Source organism: Danio rerio, chromosome 15 (genome assembly GCF_052040795.2).
Source record: "Danio rerio strain M-AB ecotype USA chromosome 15, GRCz13ab, whole genome shotgun sequence".
NCBI lineage: Eukaryota > Metazoa > Chordata > Actinopteri > Cypriniformes > Danionidae > Danio > Danio rerio.
Genome location: NC_141035.1, coordinates 22,744,762 through 22,767,087, shown reverse-complemented (window position 1 = coordinate 22,767,087; position 22,326 = coordinate 22,744,762). Strand labels below are relative to the sequence as shown.

General features: G+C 37.5%; 2 protein-coding genes across 3 annotated transcripts in view; one reads left to right on the top strand and one right to left on the bottom strand.

Moving 5' to 3' along the window:
- Positions 1-21,490, top strand: part of med13b (mediator complex subunit 13b) — a 62,248-nt gene extending 40,758 nt beyond the window's left edge. The window contains 15 exon segments of one of the 2 annotated variants that reach the window (NM_001083838.2): positions 307-1,211; positions 5,157-5,324; positions 5,401-5,624; positions 7,519-7,714; positions 7,801-8,164; positions 10,429-10,645; positions 10,741-10,932; positions 12,804-13,027; positions 13,154-13,296; positions 15,139-15,297; positions 15,425-15,562; positions 17,007-17,167; positions 17,261-17,425; positions 17,556-17,656; positions 20,629-21,490. In NM_001083838.2, coding sequence (NP_001077307.2) covers positions 307-1,211; positions 5,157-5,324; positions 5,401-5,624; positions 7,519-7,714; positions 7,801-8,164; positions 10,429-10,645; positions 10,741-10,932; positions 12,804-13,027; positions 13,154-13,296; positions 15,139-15,297; positions 15,425-15,562; positions 17,007-17,167; positions 17,261-17,425; positions 17,556-17,656; positions 20,629-20,761 — 3,490 coding nt within the window. In that variant the 3' untranslated portion in view covers positions 20,762-21,490. 2 annotated transcript variants of the gene reach the window in all.
- The window catches only part of LOC147833651 (uncharacterized), a 734,785-nt gene that overhangs the window by 695,169 nt on the left and 17,290 nt on the right, over positions 1-22,326 (bottom strand). The gene's annotated exons all lie outside the window — the stretch shown is intronic.

Below are 22,326 nucleotides of genomic sequence, written 5' to 3'. Positions count from 1 at the left end.
AGACAGTAGACAGTTGTTGTGGCTTTTAAAGTAGGACTAGCCCTAAAACTACTGTAATACTTCAGGAATGGTTTTGGAATTGGATCAGGTGTTGCTGAATTGAATCGACTCCATCTGTTTAACAAGCTGAAGTGGCCAAACACTTTATTTCCCTTTTTTGAACAATGTAGCTGTTGTTTTCATCATTTAATAGTTTCATTTGCCACATATATTACTTGAAATATATTTGCCATTTATTTAAAAATTAAACTACTTGGTGTAATATTTTAGCCACCGGACATGACACTTTCTCTTTTTCCCCCACAGTAACATCCCTAGTGTGGGAAGTGCAGTGGAGCAGGAGCAGAGCTGCACTCCTCAAACACACAACACCTTCATGTCCAACAGTGCCCCGCCCAGCAACAGCGGAGCCGGCATCCTGCCCTCACCTGCCACTCCTCGAATCTCCGCCCCAACACCACGAACACCCCGCACTCCACGTACCCCCAGAGGCCCTGCCAGCGTCCAGGGCTCACTAAAATATGAAAACTCCGACCTCAATTCTCCCGCCTCAACACCTTCCACGTGTAGACCTTTAAGTTCTGTGGAGCCTGCCACCGTGCCCTCCATCCCCGAAGCTCACAGCCTGTACGTCACCCTCATCCTTTCCGAATCGGTCATGAACCTGTTCAAAGACTGCAACTTCGACAGCTGCTGCATCTGCGTCTGCAATATGAACATCACAGGGGCAGATGTTGGCGTCTACATCAGCGATCCTAACATGGACTCTCAGTACTCCAGCATGGACCCCTGCTCTTGTGGTTTTAGTGCCGTCATGAATAGAAGGTATGGCAACGGGGCTGGCCTCTTCCTGGAGGATGAGCTGGACATCATGGGACGTGGTTCGGATGCCGCAAGAGAGATTGAGAAGCACTTTGAAGCTGTACGAGCAGCCTCGCTCAAGAGGGGAACAGTCCTTAAAGAACAGGTCCCGGATGATCTCATGCTATTGTTGCAGGACCTGTGCACTAACCCATTCTCCCCCATCATCAGGCCAGATCTTCTCGGCACTGTTATCAAGTCCCCCATTAGGCTGGAGGAGAGGGACTATTACAGCGACTGCTACATGGCTCTTGAGCATGGCAGACAGTTCATGGACAACATGTCTGGAGGAAAAGTTGATGAGACGCTGGTTAAGAGCTCCTCTTTACATCACTGGGCCAAACGAAATGGTGAGGATCTACTCTTAAATATTTTTGCAATTTTAACTTCTTCAGTTTGATTGGAGCTGTAGTTCTGTCTGAAAAGTATTTTAAGGATTATCAGTTAGTGTTTAATAAGTTAATGTAAATTATGCTGTGAATTTAATTTGCTTGACAAAAAAAGATGTTTACCTTTCATTTTTATCATGTAAACTGAAGTGTTCTCTAATATACTAAAAAATACAACTTTTTTGAAGTCATGAAATGAATAGTATTCAATATCAGGCCCTTAGGCTAGATTATTAATACATTTATGCCTGAGCTATTTGCATTTTGTTGTAGTAATGCTGAGAAATTTATTCTAAGTCTATATTCGTGTATTAAAGGACACCTAGAGCCTTTTTGCTAGGTAGCACTGGCGTTCCGAACTTTAAAAATATAGGAGCACCAGCCAAAACTTAGTCGCACCCACCAATTATGTAGGAGCACCAGCCAAAACTTAGTCGCACCCACCAATTATGAGCACTGTTAAACTAACAGATTTATTGCATTTGAAATCAACACTAACCAAAATTAACAAAAAAACAAAAAATAAATGCATGGCATGCACCCACTGACCTGCACCGCTTGATATGAATGATTCTTAGTTGATAAAAAATGTGACGTGTTCTCATGGGTGGTGTCTGATATCGCACAGATACTATTGACATATAACTTATTGTTTGCTTTTGCATCTTAATAGCAATACAGGACATTTCTTGCTGCAATATTAGTGTAATCTTAGTGAATGCAAGCCCTTGTGCGATGGTGTACGTAGTGTTAAATTTTACATATAGCTGCCACTTGCATGGCTGACAGGTTTCTGTCAATTAAACGAAGGATTAAACAGAACTACCTTAAATTGTGTAGATGTGGCAAACGCTGTTACCCTCAAACTCTGTCACACCGGCTTTGTGGTGAATGCTTTAGTCATTTTCATAGGGGACTTTAACCCAATAAAAGTCTTTTATTTACTTTGCGAAAAGTGTAAATGGTGGATTAACATTCACCACATGATGATCGCTAATAAGATGTGCCATTATTTGTGTGGTTGGGTCACTCGTCAAGATTATTTTATACACTCACACAAATGCTCTATATATATTTAAAGATTGCATAGATAAAATTTCAGGTGCATATGCAACCAATGCAGTCGCAATTTTGAGCCCTGTCACCTACTCTGCAAAAATCAGTTTTTATAAGGCTTTTTAAATGGTTAGCCAGCCTCTAATGGTAAGAATGTGGTTTTTATAATCTGATGTCATTAAAGCAGTCTGCAGAAACACTTTGATTGACATTCTCCTTTTGTACTTGTAGTCAGAGGTGGAAAGTCGCGCCCGTTAGTGACGATCTCTTCCTCATTAGCATACACAGCCCTGAGTGAGAAGCAGGCCTCTGCCATTAGGGTTTTCCATGCTGTACCATGTCATGTCAGCAACTAAGAGGCATTATAAATGTCAAGTTTTAGGATGCACAAATGAACACTGGAGTCTAAATAGACTAAAGCCTTCCGAGACCCTACTTCTGACGTTTTAACAGCACAATATAGGGATGCTCATTTTGGTTATTTTGCTAACCGACAACCGCCGCTCATTAATCGGTTATTAACGGTTAACTGGTCAGATTACTATTAATTTTATATTAAACAAATTGACGTGTCTATTTTGTGTCTGACACATTAAATATTGCATAAAATACTGATTTATTTATATTAATAATAGAACAATACAACAGAGCATTTTCACGCACCTGCAGTGTTTAGCACAGAAGAACAGAATAAACGAAATAAACTAAATAAAATAAATAGGACTGCCCTAAATTATTTTCCACTTAAATAATTAATTTATATTACAAATCGAAAACACTGACTGATTATTTTTAATAACCGGCATAGGCTGTTTTTTTCCAATCATATGTTTTTTCTTCCGTCAAATAAAATAGCAGACTTCATTATAGAAATCATTATTTTAAAGATTATGTCTTGCTATGGTTTCCTTTCTCTCCATCGCGGTTCAAGTGCGCGCGCTGCGTGATAAAAAGACAACAACAACGCGCGCATATGTAGACTTTTTGTAAACAGTTTTGTTGTTTAAATATGATATTGCATTAATGTGCATACATGCTTTATAAGCTGTAAAATAAAAGGTAAAGCCGATTTGTTGCGTTTTTGCTGCGTTTATGATGCAGATCCAGGTCAACATCAGCGCTTTTTTTGGCATCAACACGTCTGTTTCAAGCAATATTCTTCTTTCATTTTGCTTCTTTGGCAAATGTGTCTGTAGGCACGGGTTATACGTTATCGTCCCGCAAAGTTAAGTATGTCTTGCAGTTGAACAAGTGGCAGACCACAGCTAACGTGCTTTTTTCATTCCAAAAACGCGAGGCGCACCTCACTGCCTTTATGTTGACAAGGAAAAAAGAAGAGAAGAAAGCACGGTCCTCTTATGAAACGACTGAATCAGCTGGGTATCGATTGTGCAAAAGTGTTGCTGTATATGTTGATAAAATTGTAATATTTAATAATATTATGATATTTAAGATTTGTACATTCATACAGCTCTGGATAACTTAAAACAGCGATTAGACCTTCAGAGCGACAATAATGCGTCCTGAAGTAAAACGAAACGGCTATAAACTCCAGCAAGATAGAGTGATTATATGCAGAGTCATACTTTATCTATAAATAAAGTATAACTATAGAAACTGTGTTCATCTTAACTGAAAGCTTCTGCGTGTTTGCTGGCCTCACGCATCGCGCACCTGTCAGTCAGTCTGTCAGCACGTAACCCCAAAGGATTAAACAATAGCGCACAGCACTATACGGTTACAGAAAAGTTTGCGCTGATATAATCCACTTACCTTTTAATACGTTTTGAATCGATTATAATCCGCTATTAAAAACAACAACAACAATAACTGAATGTTTTGAATGGGTAATGTAGCCGTGGCGGGATGCATTTTGGTCCCCGCCATGGAAGAATGAATGTAGCCAATGAAACCAAGCTCTTTAAAAGTTCTCTGTAGTTGTCTTGACAACACAAACTGCTGCTCTGGGATGAGCCGCGTGCAAAAGATGCCCCTCTTAACGCAAAGGCGCATTCAACTGGCCCCTTATGCAGCCAAACTAAAAATATATAAAATAATAATTTTAATCGTTAAACTGATAGCATTAATCGGTCACAAACGCACCCTTTCGGTTAACGGTTAATCGATTATTTTGAGCATCCCTAGCACAATCTAATTGGAATTTGAAGCTACAGTCACTATGATTGCACAACTTTTATTTTAATGCCTATAACAGGCTGTTATAAAGAAATGCCTAAGTATTTTGAGCTAAAATGTCTCATAATCAAAGGACATCAGAGACTTATTTTTAATCTTGTAAAAAGGGGCACAATGGTTCCCCTTTAACAAACAGAATTACTTTTTATTTCTTTTTGGGCTATCTTTGGTCTTTATTTAAATTATTCTATGAAACTGAAGTAATGACTGTACTTTTCTGCATTGTGATCAGAAATAATTTATCTGTCCCAATTGTATCAAAGTTTGAAGCTGAAGACTTTACCCATTAGCGATTGGCTCTTTATTTCAAATAGGAGCACTATTTCACCGTGATGCGATCTGTCAAGTTATTCAAGATCTCCATCTTTATATAAATAAAGTTTTTGGTTCTATTCAGGTCAGATTTTAAGTGAAGTGTGGAAGAGCAGCATATATCACCAGAGAGGTCAAATTTTGATATTTTGAATAAAAACTAAATCATAAAAGGTCAAAAATTCTAACTATTATTTGTAAGCACGGATGATTTGTTCACTTCTTTAGCCAATTAAAAAAAAACCCATGCCCTGCCCTACTTTCCTTAAGTATAATGTGTTAATTCTATTGAAGCTAAATCCAATGTGTTTGTAAACCCCTTTCCTCTCTGTGTCCTTGCAGCTTTCGATATGAGCATGCTGTTCTCTCAGGATGTGCTGCGGATGCTGCTGTCACTGCAGCCTGTCCTGCAGGACACCATTCAGAAGAAGAGGTCTGTGCGCTCTTGGGGCGTCCAGGGCCCCCTCACCTGGCAGCAGTTCCACAAGATGGCCGGCAGGGGGTCGTACGGTAAGCAGAACTTAGCACACAACATCTGCATAGTTTATGAATTATATTAGTATATTTAAATGGTTCTTTCTCACAGGTACCGATGAATCTCCAGAGCCCCTTCCCATCCCTACTTTACTAGTGGGTTACGAGTATGACTATGTGGTGCTGTCTCCTTTCGCTCTGCCATACTGGGAGAAGCTTCTGCTGGATCCTTACAGCTCCCAGCGGGACGTCGGATACATGGTTGTGTGTCCAGACAATGAAGCTCTGCTCAATGGAGCTAAGACCTTCTTCAGAGACCTGACAGCTGTATATGAGGTTAGAACATGCTAATAGCATGCTTTTGTTTAATGAGAACTGAGAATATTACAGACCCCCTAGTTTTTAAAGATTAAAAAAAAAATTGGGTGGCAATAAAAATAGTTTTGTGGTGGTAATTTCCAGAATTTAGCAGATAGTTTTCTTCTTATTTACCATATTAGGTAGCCTACTTTGTTGAATGTGCATTTATTATGATCTCTTGTCAAGACAAAATTTAAAATGGTAGGGATTTTAGCCAAAAGAAGGTTGTATAACTCTTATTTTTATCCATTTTTTTTGGTTTTGATCTTACTTTCTCTCTCTCTCTCTAATTTCACTCCCCGGAGCATCTGACATCATGTACCTCGCTCAGGACATGTGTTAGGGCTTCTCCTACCGTAATACACCTAAAATACAGTTTGCCGTAAAACTCGTCAATGGCAGGGAATCGTGTTCTTCTTTTGTTTACTACACGGAAAAAGTTAAATGAAAACATTTATCGATTTTACAAACATCATAAAACCAGCCATACATGTAAAGCACAAATAATGTCAATTCGGTCACGTATAGGCATCCATAATTCTTGAACAAATCATTTGTTAGATGTTTGCTCCAACTTTCTTTTGCAGTCTGAAGCTTGTTAAACACACAATTTGTGCCACAGGATGTCTAATCCTATCTTTGCATTGACTTTGTAAATCACTCGTGCTTCATCAGCGTCTGTATACTGCACAAGCTATAAAACAATTACCCGTCTCTCTTCTATGGAATGTAATGATTGTGAGGGTGCAGATGAGACGCCATTTTTTGAGAGACACATATTAGTATACATCACGCGCTGTTTATGCAATGTCTATAAGTCATGTTAAACAATTAATTACAAACTGATATATATATATATATATATATATATATATATATATATATATATATATATATATATATATATATATATATATATTAAATGGTTTGAAATTTGATGTTTTATGAGATGATTTACTTTTTTTGGGGAATTATTTTGCATTTGATTGAGAATTTTGCTGGATAACAAAAATTTGTGACTTTTGGTTGAGTTTGCGTAATCACAGAATAACTAGGGGGTCTGATATTATGTGCTTTGTTGGGCATTTGTGTTATCTTATGGTTTTAATCAAACATCTTTGGAGTTGACTGATAAAAATGTTTAAGCCTGTGATCTAATTGTATCACTTAAGTTAGTTTATTAGGTTTGTCACTGAGGTCACATCGTTTTCACCATTAGCACAGAATGATTTTATAAATCACTTAACAAACAAATAATTCATTACAAATGGTTCAGCTGATAATAGACATTCATCTAAATAGATTTATGCTAAGTAGTAAATCTCAACTGTTTATTATATGGTTAAAAATATAAACTATTTTAAAATAACTGAGTAATTTAATAAGTAATCCAATAAATTGGCTAATAAATCATTAAAATGTAAAGTTTGACATCAGCCTGATTTGGAAAATGATATACTGGTGCGATGCACTGTACAATTTGACAAATAAAATGAATGTAACTTAATAATATTAAAATACTTCTGTTTATGAATTAATAAAGCAGAAGAAATTTTTGATAATAATGGTGATAATACATTTTATTTGGGCCACAAAGTTTCTATGTTTTTTTTCCTGTTTTTATATTCTATTATAAGTTGGATACTTTTCCGTTTTATCCATATACAAACTTATACAGGCAATAAATACTATATAGCATAGCTTAACTGATTAATAGCTTGTCTCATTGCAACGTGTAAACTACATCATCACCCAGTTCAGCTTAATTAAGACACTTTAAACATTATTTTATGTAAAGCTGCTTTGAAGAAAATATGTTGTATAAAACACTATAGAAATAAATGTGACTTGATTGATTATTGTTTGGCAGTCTTGTCGGCTTGGTCAGCACAGGCCCATTGCCAAGTCTCACGCTGATGGCATTGTGACAGTGAGCGATGCTGGATCAAAAGCTCTTACTGATCAGACTCTCATCGACTGGCTTCCAAAAACCATCAACAGCAGCAGCAGCAGTGAGGCTTTAAACAAGCTCAAACTCTACGCCCATGTGTGCCGACATGACTTGGGTATGTGCAGAAACTGAATGTTCTTTGATGTACTGCAGACCACATCGATAAATGTAAAGTTTCTATAATATTTAATGTCTCCTCAGCATCCTGTCTGGCTTCCCAGTCATTGGACGGCTCACTTCTTACCCAGCGAAACCCAGCCAGCTCTTCGCAAACTTCCAGTTCCAGCAGCCCAGTCACAACTGCACAGAATGTCACCCCAACCACCAACAGCAACAGCAACACCAACACTAACACCACTCCGACCTCCACTTCCACCTCCAGCAGCTCTTCCTCTTGTCCTCAGGGCGTAGGCAACATGCCGTCTTCCAAGCCCAATACCATACCTCCCTTTGGGGCTCAGGGCTTGCAGTCCAGCCAGCAGAGTGGAGGTCAGAGCGCAGGGACACTGGGGGACGCCACATCTGCCACCAGCCAGCCTCAGGTCCCGTCTGAGCCCGCCGAGAGGTACTGTCTTTAATAGGCAAAATAATACAGTTCATCAGAGGGTGATTGCTGACCTGTGGTATATTTAAAGATGCTGTTAAATTATTTAACGGATTTAATTCATTATATTTGATTTAATTGAAATGTAAAAAAATATATATATATGTATATATTATGTATATATTATGTGTGTATATCTTACAGTCTTGCGACTAATTTAGTCTCATTTGCAACTCAAATGACTGCTTACCCTTTAACAGGCTTTTCAACCACCTGGTGGATCTTTTATCCATATCAATATTTTAATTGCTTATTACTATTTACTAGTTGTGTCAATATGTCATCCAATTAAAGGGTTAAATCATGTTAATTTCATTCTTTTTTTCATTCACAATGTCAAATAAATAATTAGTTAGAAGGTTTTAGTATTTCCACATCTTTTACAGTAGGGTTGGGTCAATAGACTATGCTATCATCCATCGCGATGGCGTTTGTTTCTTTGTTTTGAGAAACTTGACACAAAGAAACAAACACCCACTGCCAGCTAGCATTTCCAAAGTGTTATTGCAAAGCAGCACAAACAGCATGCAGAAGTATAAATGCAAGGCAAAGCGAATTGCATGTGCCTTGGGTAATGCTGACTACTGTGCAAAAGTAAACCAGGCTTAAGTTTTAAAATGGCATTTTAGGACAAAAACTATCCACGTCCACACTGGCGTTTGACCTAGCATTTCTGAAAAGATCTCTGTCCACACTATGAAAACACTGAAAACACACGTCACGTGACCACACACACACACAAACACACACACACACTGACATGCGCTGCAGCTTACGCGTGGGTCTGAGCTGCAGGCAGTCAGTGGGTGCTTTGAGCACAAAACCCCAGTGAGCAGTGCACGTCAGACAGTTTATCAAGGATGTACTGCTGAATCGCGTCTCACTATAGCTGTAAAACGTGAAATTTAATTAATCTTGTATCATCTAATGACCCTTCTGTATTTTGAATCTATCAGGTAACATTTTACAGTGTCAGTACATTGCTTCAGTCTTTCGCTTTCACGCGTGCACTTAGTAATTTTAGCGAAAACCTCTGATACTGTTGGCTGGTTCCAGTTAGTTGTTCACCAACCAAGTTTTTCGATGCCATTATAATGACACAGATCACTCTGCCTATTCATGCCAGAGTCTCGCGGAAAAGGTGATTGACAGGTGACAATTTCTGTGTAACTTATCTTTATTTATTTATGATTTGGTTATGGGTAAAACAAAGACCATGTGGGACAGATAAATGAAACGGTAGGCTACAAATAACTTATCGCAATGTTTCACATCAGACATCTTATTAATTTTACTGAATACCAATTTGATTGCAATATTATGTTGCTGCAAATAATAATAATGATAAATTATATATTCATTCCTTTTCTTTTCGGCTTAGTCCCTTTATTAATCAGGGGTCACCACAGCGAATAAATCGCCAACTTATCCAACATATATTTTACCCAGCGGATGCCCTTCCAGCTGCAACCCATCACTGGGAAACACCCGTACAAACTCATTCACACACATACACTACTGACAGTTTAGCTTACACAATTCACCTATTGCACATGTCTTTGGACTGTGGGTAAAACTAGCACCCAAAGGAAACCCACACAAACACGGGAACAATGATGGAACATATTTATTTAATAAACTTAACAAATAAAACAAGTGCTGTTGTAAAATCTGTGGTAAATAAATGCGATTATGTAAATTATTAGTTCTGCTGCTCAAGAATAAGGGTACAGTCTGTCTATTTATTTTTTATTGTCCAAGACAACAGTTGCTTTCTGATGCATATTTGATTATATAACCATGACGCATTATATTTTGATTTTGCAAGTATTTAATGATTTGCATTGACAATAATATTGTATTATTTAAGATATGTGCACCTCTTCGATTATTAATCATTTGTATCAGCCTTTTTCACATTATTGCCAATATGCTGAAGATTTAAATGAATTCAGTACCTACCCATAAATATTGGCAGTCAATACATCAGTGATCACTAGTTTGTAGTTCATTCTTAGCAGCCCACTTATGATATTTTGCCAATACTCTCATTCATATGAATAGAGCAAACGGTTATTTTAGAAAGACCTAATGCAGTAATTTCCCTTTCTAAGCACTGTAGTTCATTTCTAATGGCCAGACTGCTTTACTACTGATGGTTTTTTGATGAATAATGTTGGTTCTTTTCAGATGTTTCCTCTAATCTATGATTTTTTCCGTCACAGTACGATGGAGAGAGAAAAGGTTGGGGTCCCGACTGATGGAGACTCTCATGCAGTCACCTATCCTCCTGCCATAGTGATCTACATCGTGAACCCCTTCAGCTATGAGGAAAACTGCCAAGGCAGCAGTTCCAGCGTGTGGACGATAGCTCTTCTTCGCTGTTATCTGGAGATGCTTCAGCTTCTTCCTCCACATATCAGGAATGCTGTATATGTCCAAGTAAAAAGACATCGAATATGAGATTACTTTTTCCCCCTACTATTTCCTCTTTGCTTGGATCATCTGAACATTCTGTGTATTTTTTTTTCTATTAGATAATTCCCAGTCAGTACTTGCTGCAGCCGGTCTGGAGTGAGGAGCGCCATATATATGCACAGCACCTGAAGTCTTTGGCTTTCTCAGTTTACACACAGTGCAGACGGCGTCTGCCAACCTCTACTAATGTCAAAACGCTAACAGGTTTCGGCCCCGGCCTGGCAATCGACACTGCACTACAGAGCAAAGAGGTACACATGATAATTGCCAGCATCGCAGGCAAATGGGCTTTCAAACTGGTGTGCTTGAAGTGTTTGTAAAAGTAGCATCTATTCAAGCATTTATACAAGGTTTACCAAAATTTTTATTCGAAATTTAAACAAATCTGTGCCAAATGTGGTGTTTCTTTCTTTATAAAGATAAAGTAGGTGTCCACAAGGGAGATCAATATTGTCACTGGAAAAATTATATTAGAAAAAAAAGATTTTAATAAGAGCATGTTTGATTATTTATTTACTTTGTAATAAATGTCATAACTGGTAAATTTGTATTGAAATGTTATTTTCTTAATAAAAAAATAGAAGGGAGGTCTGAGGAAAATTAACAACATACTTGTTATTAAAATGTCATCAATATATGTGATTTTAATAAGTTGTTGACTTAATTTAGATTTCATTACTGATTTATCAAATTTGATCTTCTGTTCCTCTTTTTATTTTTCTAAACATTTGGCAGTATAAAGGAAAATGTATCACTAATAATAATAATAATGAATAATCATAATAACAAATTTAATTGGTTTGAAATACATACAAGTATTTTATACTTATTTGGATTATAAAAGTAACAACAAAACTTTCATTCATTCTTTCTGAAAATGAGCAACTTTAGCTGAAAAATGTTGCTATTAATGAAAGGACAAGCATTGCTGTTATACACATTTACCCAGTTTACTTTTGTTTTAGTTTCATTTTTTTCAGATAAAGTAAACTTGGCAAGTATTTTAAGTATTGGCATACATTTCTAGGTCTTTTGCATGTGCGTTTATTTAGGGGTGTCAAAATGAATTGTTTGTTCGGTGCACTGTGATGCAGACACGGACAATTCAATATTGGTTCAGTAATGGATCATAAGCGATAATTACGTACTGACATCATTTATCTCATATGCGATATGTAGTGATAGCTGACTATGGTGAGGGAGGCGAGTGAGTTTTTAAAACACTCCAACTACTTAAAAAATGCAGAAACTCTGCACTAATCACTGCATGTGTGTTTGCTGGACAGTTTTTCACTGACACTGAAGTTAGAGCAGAAGCCCTGTTTCACTGTTTTGGAGAAAATAAAAGTAAACTCCATTTTTCTCTTTTTCTCGCTCTCTTACTGTGGACCTTTGTCCTGCTGTTGTGAGATAACGTTTTCTCTCCTCTCAGCTGTTACAGCAGTACATGGATACAGACACGAGGGTGCGTCTGCAGAGAGAGTTTTCTCCTTTGCATCTATCATGGAACAGTTGTGATCGCTGCTGTTTATCAGTGTTACTCATCGGTGAACAGAGCATCAGAGCCAATCACAGCCCTTTCTATTAGGATGTAACCAATCATAGGGGTGTAGGAACTCACTCGTCAACGCTCAGAAAGCAAGGGGGATGTTTACGTTTGTTTATTTGCTATAAGTGCTCATGTTGTCCTGTGCCTGTACTTGAGTTTTTAAAGGTACAGTTCATATATCTGATTTCTTGCATAAAAGAACATAATTTTATTGCAAATAATATATAAATATATTTATACATTTTTAAAAGAAGAATGGTTGTGCTGTGAAGTGAAATATTAAATTGTGTATGAAAAGCATTGTCAGTGCACAGAGATATAAATTTGTACCGAATCGAAGACATGATAATCTTAACCCAACTGAACCATGAGACCAGTGTAGGTTCACACCTCTAGTTTTTTATATGAATACAATGTTTTGCTTGCCCAAAACTAATGATTTTATGTCAATACTGAAAGGGCTCTGTTGGACCCAAAAACTTGTTTTCCATTTCATTCAAATGATACAAAAATATTGTAAGACAGCTGTGTAATAAATAGTAACATTGAGCTCTCTGTCCTTGCCCTCCTCAGCGACCACAGTGTTTACATCTCTACGCACCACCGTTCGTGCTGGCTCCAGTGAAAGACAAGCAGACAGAGCTGGGTGAGACTTTTGGAGAGGCTGCGCAGAAATATAACGTGCTGTTTGTGGCCTACTGCCTGTCCCATGACCAGAGGTGGCTCCTGGCCTCCTGCACTGACCAGTATGGAGAGCTGCTAGAGACCTGCGTCATCAGCATTGACGTTCCAAACCGGTGAGTACTCAGGAGTCTTTCATTTGGCTTGTAGTACACAAACCCATTGCTTCTGTTTGTGAGAGGGAATTTTTGCATTTATTTATTTTATGCACTTTTTTATTATTTATTTATTTATTTTTACAGAGCTCGCAGGAAAAAGGGCTCTGCACGACGACAGGGCCTTCAGAAGCTTTGGGAATGGTGCCTGGATCTTGTACAGATGACCTCTCTTCCATGGCGCATTGTAATTGGCCGACTTGGAAGAATAGGTCATGGCGAGTTACGGGGTAAGTTTTGCAGTGTTTGGTTTATATTGTGATATGTCAGTGTGTAGGCTATGAATTAATTCAATAAATATATGCAACTATTTTCAGAATGAAGCCCTACATTTGTGAATCAAGTTGTTCTGAGACTGATATTAAAGGCTTGTGTTTAATATCAATAGATGTTTGTAATTGAGTCTTTAAAACACAACTCTTAAACTGGATTCCTGGAGGACCACAACTCTGCACAGTTTTGTTTCAACCCTAATCAAACAGCTGATCCAACTAACCAAAGTGTTTAAGACTACTAGAGAAGATTAAGCAGGTGTGAGTTGGAACTGGTTGGAGCTAAACTGTGCAGAGCTTTGAGCGAGTTTGAGACCATTGATTTAAAGCATAACTAACACATTTAAAGCATAAATGAATAACGATTTGTATTTGAGTTTTATGGTCAGAATATTATAATGCAATTTGTATTCTTACAATGTTTGTTTTATTTTTGTTTCATAATCGTGCTAAAATCACACTTTTTGTATATTTAAAAGAAATGAAACAACTTAAGCCAATAAAATCAGGCCTCTGCAAACTCAAGTGGTCAAAAACTTGGTGCTCTTAAAACAAGTCTAAAAATATTGTTTTAAACATTTGTAGAAAGTAGTTTTTTATTGTTAATTATTGTAAATTCTACAAAAATTCAATTAAAAATAATGTAGCTAAAATGTATTAAATTAGTATTTAATTTACTTTAGAATTAATTATTTTTAATAAAATGCAATGCCTCCCACACATAGAACAAGTTACTTTGTTGACAGACTTTTTATTATTATTATTATTTTTTTACTATTATAATAATTTTACACTTTTTTTGTATCTGGCCCAAATAGTTTAAAATTTGCAAACGATTAAATGGGAAAATGTTCTCTCATTTACCCATTTCCCAAAGCTGGTTCTGTGTGTGCAAGACCGCCACCACTACAGTCAATTCACACCCAAAGCCTTTTTTGGGACTTCTGCGTCCTGCAGATTTTAGCTCCAATCTGCGTCAACACACCTGCAAGGATGTTTCTAGAATGGCTAGTAAGAGCTTGATTAGCTATCCCAAGTGTGTCTGATTGAGGTTGGAACTAAACTTTGCAGGACACCGGCACTCCAGGACTGAGTCTGGACATGCCTGTTCTACTATATTCTCTGAGAGAAGTTGATCAACTAATTTGCCTTTTATTAAAAAGTAATTTACACTTTTTATTCTTGTAATTATAATTTTTAGCAATATTGTGTCTCTTATTTTTTCTGTTATTTATTTCTCATTTGCTGTATATTTCATTAATTTGATAATGTTAATATATTACATTATATACAGCAGCTATACATAGCTAAAATACTTTGGCAATTAGCAGCTGTACAAAATTTCATGCCAATAAAGAGTGAGAAGAGCTTTTAGCTGTCAGTGGGTGCACATGGCTCATAAATAGCATAAAGGAGAAATAGTGTATTTCTTTTTTATTTCAACAGCCTTTTTTAATAATATCTGAAACGCATTAAAAAGAAACTGTGTAAAACAGTGTCATAATAAATAAAAATATAGTTAAAATCACATAATTTTGTTCATCACATAGTTATCCATTTGTGTGCTGTGGGTAAAAGGTGTGTTTCAAACTACTGAACAAAATGACTTTACTCCTGAATGATTCATTCCTTCCAAATGTGCAGTAGCTGTTCAATTCATTATTATTATTTTTAATATTATTATTATTATTTTTAAATTGTAAAATAAAACAATGTCAGTTATTCCTGAAATCTTACAGCTCTTGTCTGGTAGCACATGCCCTAGCTTATTGGTCTAACTGCTGTTTCTGTCTCAATCAGATTGGAGTATTCTGTTGAGTAGGCGGAACCTGCAGTCTCTCGGCAGACGACTGAAGGAAATGTGCAGGATGTGTGGCATCTCTGCCGCCGACAGTCCCAGCATCCTCAGCACCTGTCTAGTTGCCATGGAACCACAGGCTTCCTTTGTAATCATGCCAGGTAATTAATGTGGCGCTTTCACACAGAGCACTTGTACTTTGTCATTGTTCAGTTTATCCTTTCAGAAACTTCAATGAAAGTTCAGTACTTAGTCACTATTTCCCTTTCCTTCTCTGTCTCTCCATAGACTCCGTGTCCACGGGCTCCGTGTTTGGCCGCAGCACGACTCTGAACATGCAGACATCCCAGTTAAACACTCCTCAGGACACCTCCTGCACACATATTCTTGTGTTCCCCACTTCTGCTGGCCTCCAGGCCTTCAGCGGTAGGACACTTTCACTTTGGATTTTGTGTGTAAACTAAATTAAGTGCAGGACACTGAAGGCAAAATTTCTTTTTTTATGCACATGTCAATTTTGAGGTTTTGTGCTTTTCATAATGTGACTCATATAAATAAAACATTCAAGAAGTATTTCAAGTGTTTCTTTGACACACTTTATTTACAATTTGCTAATTTGTGTACATTTTAAGTACAAAAATCTAAACTTTCTGTAAAATCAAATAAGATTTCTCTTCATGCACTGGGTCATAAATCTCTGTAGTCTTTACACATGGTTATGTTCACACATTTCTTGCTTGTTTTATGCACTTTTTGGAAGTATCTTTATATAGTATGATAAAAACTAGGGATGCTCCGATCAGGATTTTTTGCGGCCGATACTGAGTACCGATTTTTTGTCATGGTGATCGACCAATTCCAAGCACTGATTCTGATGCTTTATAATGCATAAAACACATTTTCATTCACTCTTGTCGGGTATTGTTCCTAATTCACAGCCATCACGGAGCTGGTATGAATATGCTGGAGACTTGCAGGTCTTCTGACAGATGTTGTACAGTTAAATGAGACACTAGATAGGGGTGATCACTCTGCTCAGGTCATAGCAGTTCCAAACACTGGATATACAATAGTTGCAACAAAGAGACCATCACTCGTGCGAGTCGCGCCAATAAACTGTATAAACAAAGGTTGCACCGCATCCTTATGCATTTTAGCTGCTGCAGTGATTTCTCATGCCCCCACACATCATTCATCTCACGGATCGTAGCTGCTGTATGTATAACCCAGGATTAATGTTTTGTGTGCATCTTCCACTGCTTGAAAACTCGTATACAAACAGTTGGGATCAGTTCATGAGATCAGCCAGATCAGTGAGTACCAATTGAGTCATTAAATTGTGTGATATCCGTAATTATCAGATGATACAGATCTATCGGAGCATCCCTAATAAAATTAAATGATCAAATCTCCTCAAAGCATTTGGTATTGTAAAAAATATCAAATCAATTGACTTTACCCAGTGTTCAGATTTTATGTGCTTGAAATGTGTGTAAGTTGGTGCATATTGCATTCATTTGTCATTTGAATCTTGTAATTCATTTTTGTACAATTTTAAAGGCATAGTTGTCCCAAAAAGCTGAAATTCATGATTTGCTCACATTTGACTTGTTCTAAACAAGTTTTTTTGTATTTTTATATTATATAAAATATTCTTCAAAATATCTTGTTTTGTGTTCAACTGAAAACAAAACTCAAACTGGTTTGGAGCAAGTCAATAAGTAAATGATGACAGAATTGTAATTTTTGGGTGAACTATCTAATTAAAATCATCAATCTGGGAAGCATGTCGAGACTATAATAGACTTCCTTTTTTAGCCAAATCAGCTGCAACGTGTTGCCTTAACACAAGTTTTGATTGTGTCTGCAGATGTCACAGATGGAATGGGTGGCATGGATGGGATCTTGGACCTGTTTGCCGAGAATGACCTGGTTGATCCCGATCTTATTAACATAATTCCCAACTCACCCACCACCTCTCCAGTACACTCACCAGGCTCACATTACCACCATGGTGGGGATGGCAGCAAGGTAAATTCATTTTTCCTGCACTTCTCAATTAATCCACAGCCCATATTATAGACCTCCTTATTCACCCTATCATTGTCTGTTTTTCGTCCTCAGGGCCAGGGCACAGACAGGATGGAGTCTCACGACGAGTCTCCAAACATCCTCCAGCAACCCATGGCTCTGGGCTACTTTGTGTCCACAGCTAAAGCTGGTCCACTTCCGGACTGGTTCTGGTCCTCCTGCCCACAAGCAAAGAACCAGTGTCCTCTCTTCCTTAAGGTAAGGCTCTTCAGCAAACCTAATAATCGCTTTGCTCCAGAGATGCATTAGAGTTTACTGTCCAAAACACTAATGGGGTTAACAGAGCTGCAGAGATGTGATCTAATGAATGTTTGTGTCTTCCTCTCAGGCTTCTCTGCACCTTAATGTTTCATCAGTGCAGTCCGATGAGTTGCTGCACAGTAAACACTCTCACCCTCTGGACTCCAGCCATACCTCAGATGTGCTCAGGTATCAGACACACACACGTTATACTCCTGCTACACAAAATTAAGCAAACTTACAAAGCTCATTAAACATTGTACATAACATTTTTTTGAGATGCTGAATTTTAGTTTTTCTCAGCTTTCCGTTCCTTGTCATAACCATTAATATTAAAGCATAAATAAAATCTACTTTGAGTTTCACTTTGAGTGCTGTGAATCTAGAATATAAGTGGGCCTTTTCTTTGTATTAAATTGCACATATTAAAGTAATAAGACTCATATTTGTGATTTAACTTTTTTTTCAAGATGGTTTTAGATGCAAGTTTTATTTTGGATGTTCCTGTATTTTATCGCTGTAAAAACAAATCTACACTCACTGGCCACTTTATTAAGTACACCGTACTAGTTCCCAGTTGGACCCCCTTTTGCCTTCAGAACTGCCTTAATCCTTTGTGGCATAGATTCAACAAGGTACTGGAAATATTCCTCAGAGATTTTGATTTTCAATGCTGCTCTATTGGATTGTGATCTGGTGACTGGAGGCCATTTGAGGTAGGCTGTGGCATTGGCACAATGCTTAATTGGTATTAATGGGCCCAAAGTGTGCCAAGAAAACATCCCCCTCACTGTTTCAGTACCACCACCACCAGCAGACTGAACTGTTGATACATGGCAGGATAGATCCATGCTTTCACATTGTGGATGCCAAATTCTGATCCTACCATCCAAATGTCGCTGCAGAAAACAAGACTCATCAGACCAGGCAATGTTTCTCTAGTCTTCTATTTTCCAATTTTTGTAAGCCTGTAGGAATTGTAGCCTTAGTTTCCTGTTTTTAGCTGACAGCAGACCAGTGTGGTCTTCTGCTGCTGTTGCCCATCCGCCTCAAGGTTTGATCTGTTGTGCATTTAGAGATGCTCTTTTGTATACCTCGCTTGTAATGAGTGGTTATTTGAGTTATTGTTGCCGTTCTATCAGCTGCCATGTAATGGCTGATTAGAAATTTGCGTTATCGAGCAGTTGGAAAGGCGTACCTAATAAAGTGGCCGGTGAGTGTACATGGAAACTGTTTAGGTATTATATTTATATCTGACAGGCATTAAACTAGTTGTTCAGAAGGATATTTCACTTAATTTTGGTCTTCCCCATCATCTTAGTTTATTCCTCAAAGCCTGCAAACTGTTTTTTTGTAAAAGCCTCAGGACATTGTTGTCAGACAAATACAAATGTTTTAATATTTACATACATATTAACTCCCAAGAGCCCCTTTTCCTTTTTTAAAACATGAAATAAATACTTATGAATATATTCAGGATTATGCTGAAAGAGCTTTTATTTGCTGTTGTCAACATGTCATGCAGAGAAAGGGATTCATTCATTCTGTAGTCTCAGCTGGTCATGTGTAGTCTACTAAGTGATGCTGGGATGATGTAAAAACCTGGTAGACTAATTAGCCACTGGATCCGTTGAGATTTTCCAAGTGGGGTTATAATGAAGGGATTTAAATTAATGAGTGAATTAAGTCTGATAGACACAACTCTGTGATAATTGAATGTTTTGTTTTACAGCAGGAATTACATTGAATCACAAGCTCATTCTTATCCTGTAGAAACGTGTGTTTTTTTAAATAAATCCATGAGAATTCGAGATAACCAGAGCGCAATGACACTATTTGTTAGACAGCACACTGACCACAATGCTATATTGGCACTAGGGCTGTATTATATACATTTACAAATGATTTTAATCATGATACCAGTATATGCATTATCCATATCGCAGAGAACTGCAAGCAATTCAATTATTTTTATGTGCTGCACGCATAGGTTATTTATCAAATATGACCAATCAGATGGGGCCTTTACTAGCTGATGCCTGGCCTCTCCAGTAGGTTCTGTTAGGTAAACCTAGAGCTGAAAATATATACTAACACCGAAATGAGTCAAAATAGACAATAGAGGAAAATGACAGCAGCCAATAAGAATCCGAATTCATTCGTAGTCTTTTAAAGTCTACATTTTTTTATTAGCTAAGAAAAATATCTGTTTCCTGTTTATTTTTTTTATGATCATTACATAAATAAAAAGGCATTTAAAATGTTTTTTTAATAAACTTTTTTAATCCTTGTGTGCTTTTGGTGATGTTTTCATCAACTCTGGGATGATTTTGAGTCTTAATTTGGCCACATCTTTCTCTGTTACAGCAAATGAAATGATTTTTGGTGAAAATTCGTATTTTGACATTTTACAAAAAACAAAACAAAAAAAAACTTTGGAATATTTAAAAAAACTCAACTATACACTCATGATTACATGTTGTCAAGGCTTTGCAATCATAAAATGTCATTATAATGGGGGGGCAAAAACAGCCTCAAACATAACGAAAGGGTAGTCAATTTGAACAATACACAGGGGTTAAAGTTGGTTATTGCAAAAGAAAAGGCATTATTGCAACACTTAACAATATCACATCTCTCATATTTTCCCTGTATCGTGCTGCCCTAAACCAGGTCCAAGCTGCTACTTGTTTGAATTGAGAAAATATTTGTTTTTGACCACTTTTCCGTCATTTCACACATTAAAGTGAGTTTTAGATAAAAACATGGTGTACACAACAATACTTTAACAATTTATTAAAAATAATCAGGTGTATTAGACATGGATGAGTGGTCATGATTTTGACAATGAGATGCTTCCTTAAATTTTAGTTACTTATAAGAAATGAGCAATGCACATATTTACATAGTCATCTAAACATCACTCTCTGTTGTAATGGCAGCATCTAGAGTTTTATTATCTGTATATCATGTCGGAGATATTTAATCACTTATCAGAGAAAGATTAAGAATTGCACTTGCAGTATATGAGGGCACTGAATCACATTCAGTCTTTTGCACATGGTGTGTTTCTTTGCTGAAGTTCACTTTGTGTCACTGATAACAGGGATTTTACAATGACCCCTTTAGCTTCATATTTGTCGTTGTTTTTGTTTTTTCAGATTTGTGCTGGAGCAGTACAATGCCCTCTCGTGGCTGACCTGTGACCCAGCGACTCAGGACCGGCGCTCTTGTCTGCCCGTGCACTTTGTTGTGCTCAACCAAATGTACAACTTCATTATGAACATGCTCTAACAAACGAGGGGCTCTGCCATCAATTCCCACCACAGACCCCACAGAGACACCGCACTGCCGCCGCAGGCCCGGACACGACTGGACAACAACCAACTTCAATCGCACTTACGGCGACGCCAGGCTGCCCAGTTTCTGCTAAGTGTCCATCTCGCTACAGCTGGAGGCAAAGGAAACCAGTCCATCTCAATGAACTCGCGTCCCAAATGAGGCCTGAAGGTGCAGTTTGGGGTCAGGTTTTACCCAGTTGAAATGCCTGCATATATCTTATTTATTGTACGTTTTTAAATGTGTAATTTCTTAATCTTTTATATTATATAAACCCGGGAAGCTGCATATTGCCTTCCCAAATGAAAGGAAAATGGTTTGTCATGTATGTAATTGTCTTAATTACAGAACCGACAAGTGAATTTGCTGTAGGTTTGCTTTTAGAGGAATATTTAGAGAAATATTTTCTCCGCAGTTTTTACGGTCGCCGTGTACAGACGAAGTATACAGGAGCTCACGTTCTTACCTTTGTGTGGTGGGGACTTTAAGATAGGCTGTAGCTACAGAATTCCTGTACAGCAATTTAATGTGTTCAAATAAGAGGACAAGAGGTACATTGTCGGATTATATATTTTATATCACAGATTTAGAGAATTGTGTGTGTATATAAATGTGTACATACAATCGTGTGCCGCTATGGATGGTGCAGCCAATGTTTTAGGAATAAAGTGTGTAAAACCTGAATCTCGCCGTCGTCCTTTTTGCACATCCCGCTTGATTTTGAGCAAATATCTTGGGTTTCTAGGGGGGAGACTTCATATTGCAGGAGGTTTCATCATACTCTCCAGGTATGATAAGCCCTCCAGGGAGAAATTGCTGTGTATTTATTCTGCTCAAATCCCTGTGAAATGACATGGTGCTATTCTCATCAGGCATGTTCGCGTGTCCGTGCGACTAGCTGTGCGTGTGCGCTCCGTTTTCTGATGGAGTCAGACCAGAGGCTGGGTTTAAATGTGTTGCTCTAATGTCGCTGTAACTGTTGATGGAGATCCTGAGCATTGCATCACTTTCTATATTCTTGGAATGATGATTCTGGCTTCTGGGGAATAATCTTTTTTTCCCCCCCTCCCCTTGTCCCTTTCTCATGTACCACCTCACACTTAATGTACTGCAGGTGAAATATTTTCCTCTGTGGTGTCAAAATAGATTCATTTTGTTTTGCATTCTGTGCTTCATTTGAAATATGTGAAGATCCTACAGGCACAGACAGAGAGGTGTATACAGTTGCAGGCATTATATGCATGTTTATTCGATTATGGCTCATAGATTTGATCAATCTTCATAATATATTTTCTGTTTTTATTGCTTACCCTTAGTCTTTGCATGTCTTAAGCATCATCCATGTTAGGTAAACCTAGAGCTGCAAAAATTATAGTAATGTTGATAGACAAGTCTAAATGTTTTTTTTTATTTTAAAAAAAAAAAAGTGTTACCTGTTTAGTATGATCATTGATTCATTTTTTTTTTTAGCTTAGCTTAGTTTTTTTTTACCACGGAACTTATCCAGCATATGTTTTACG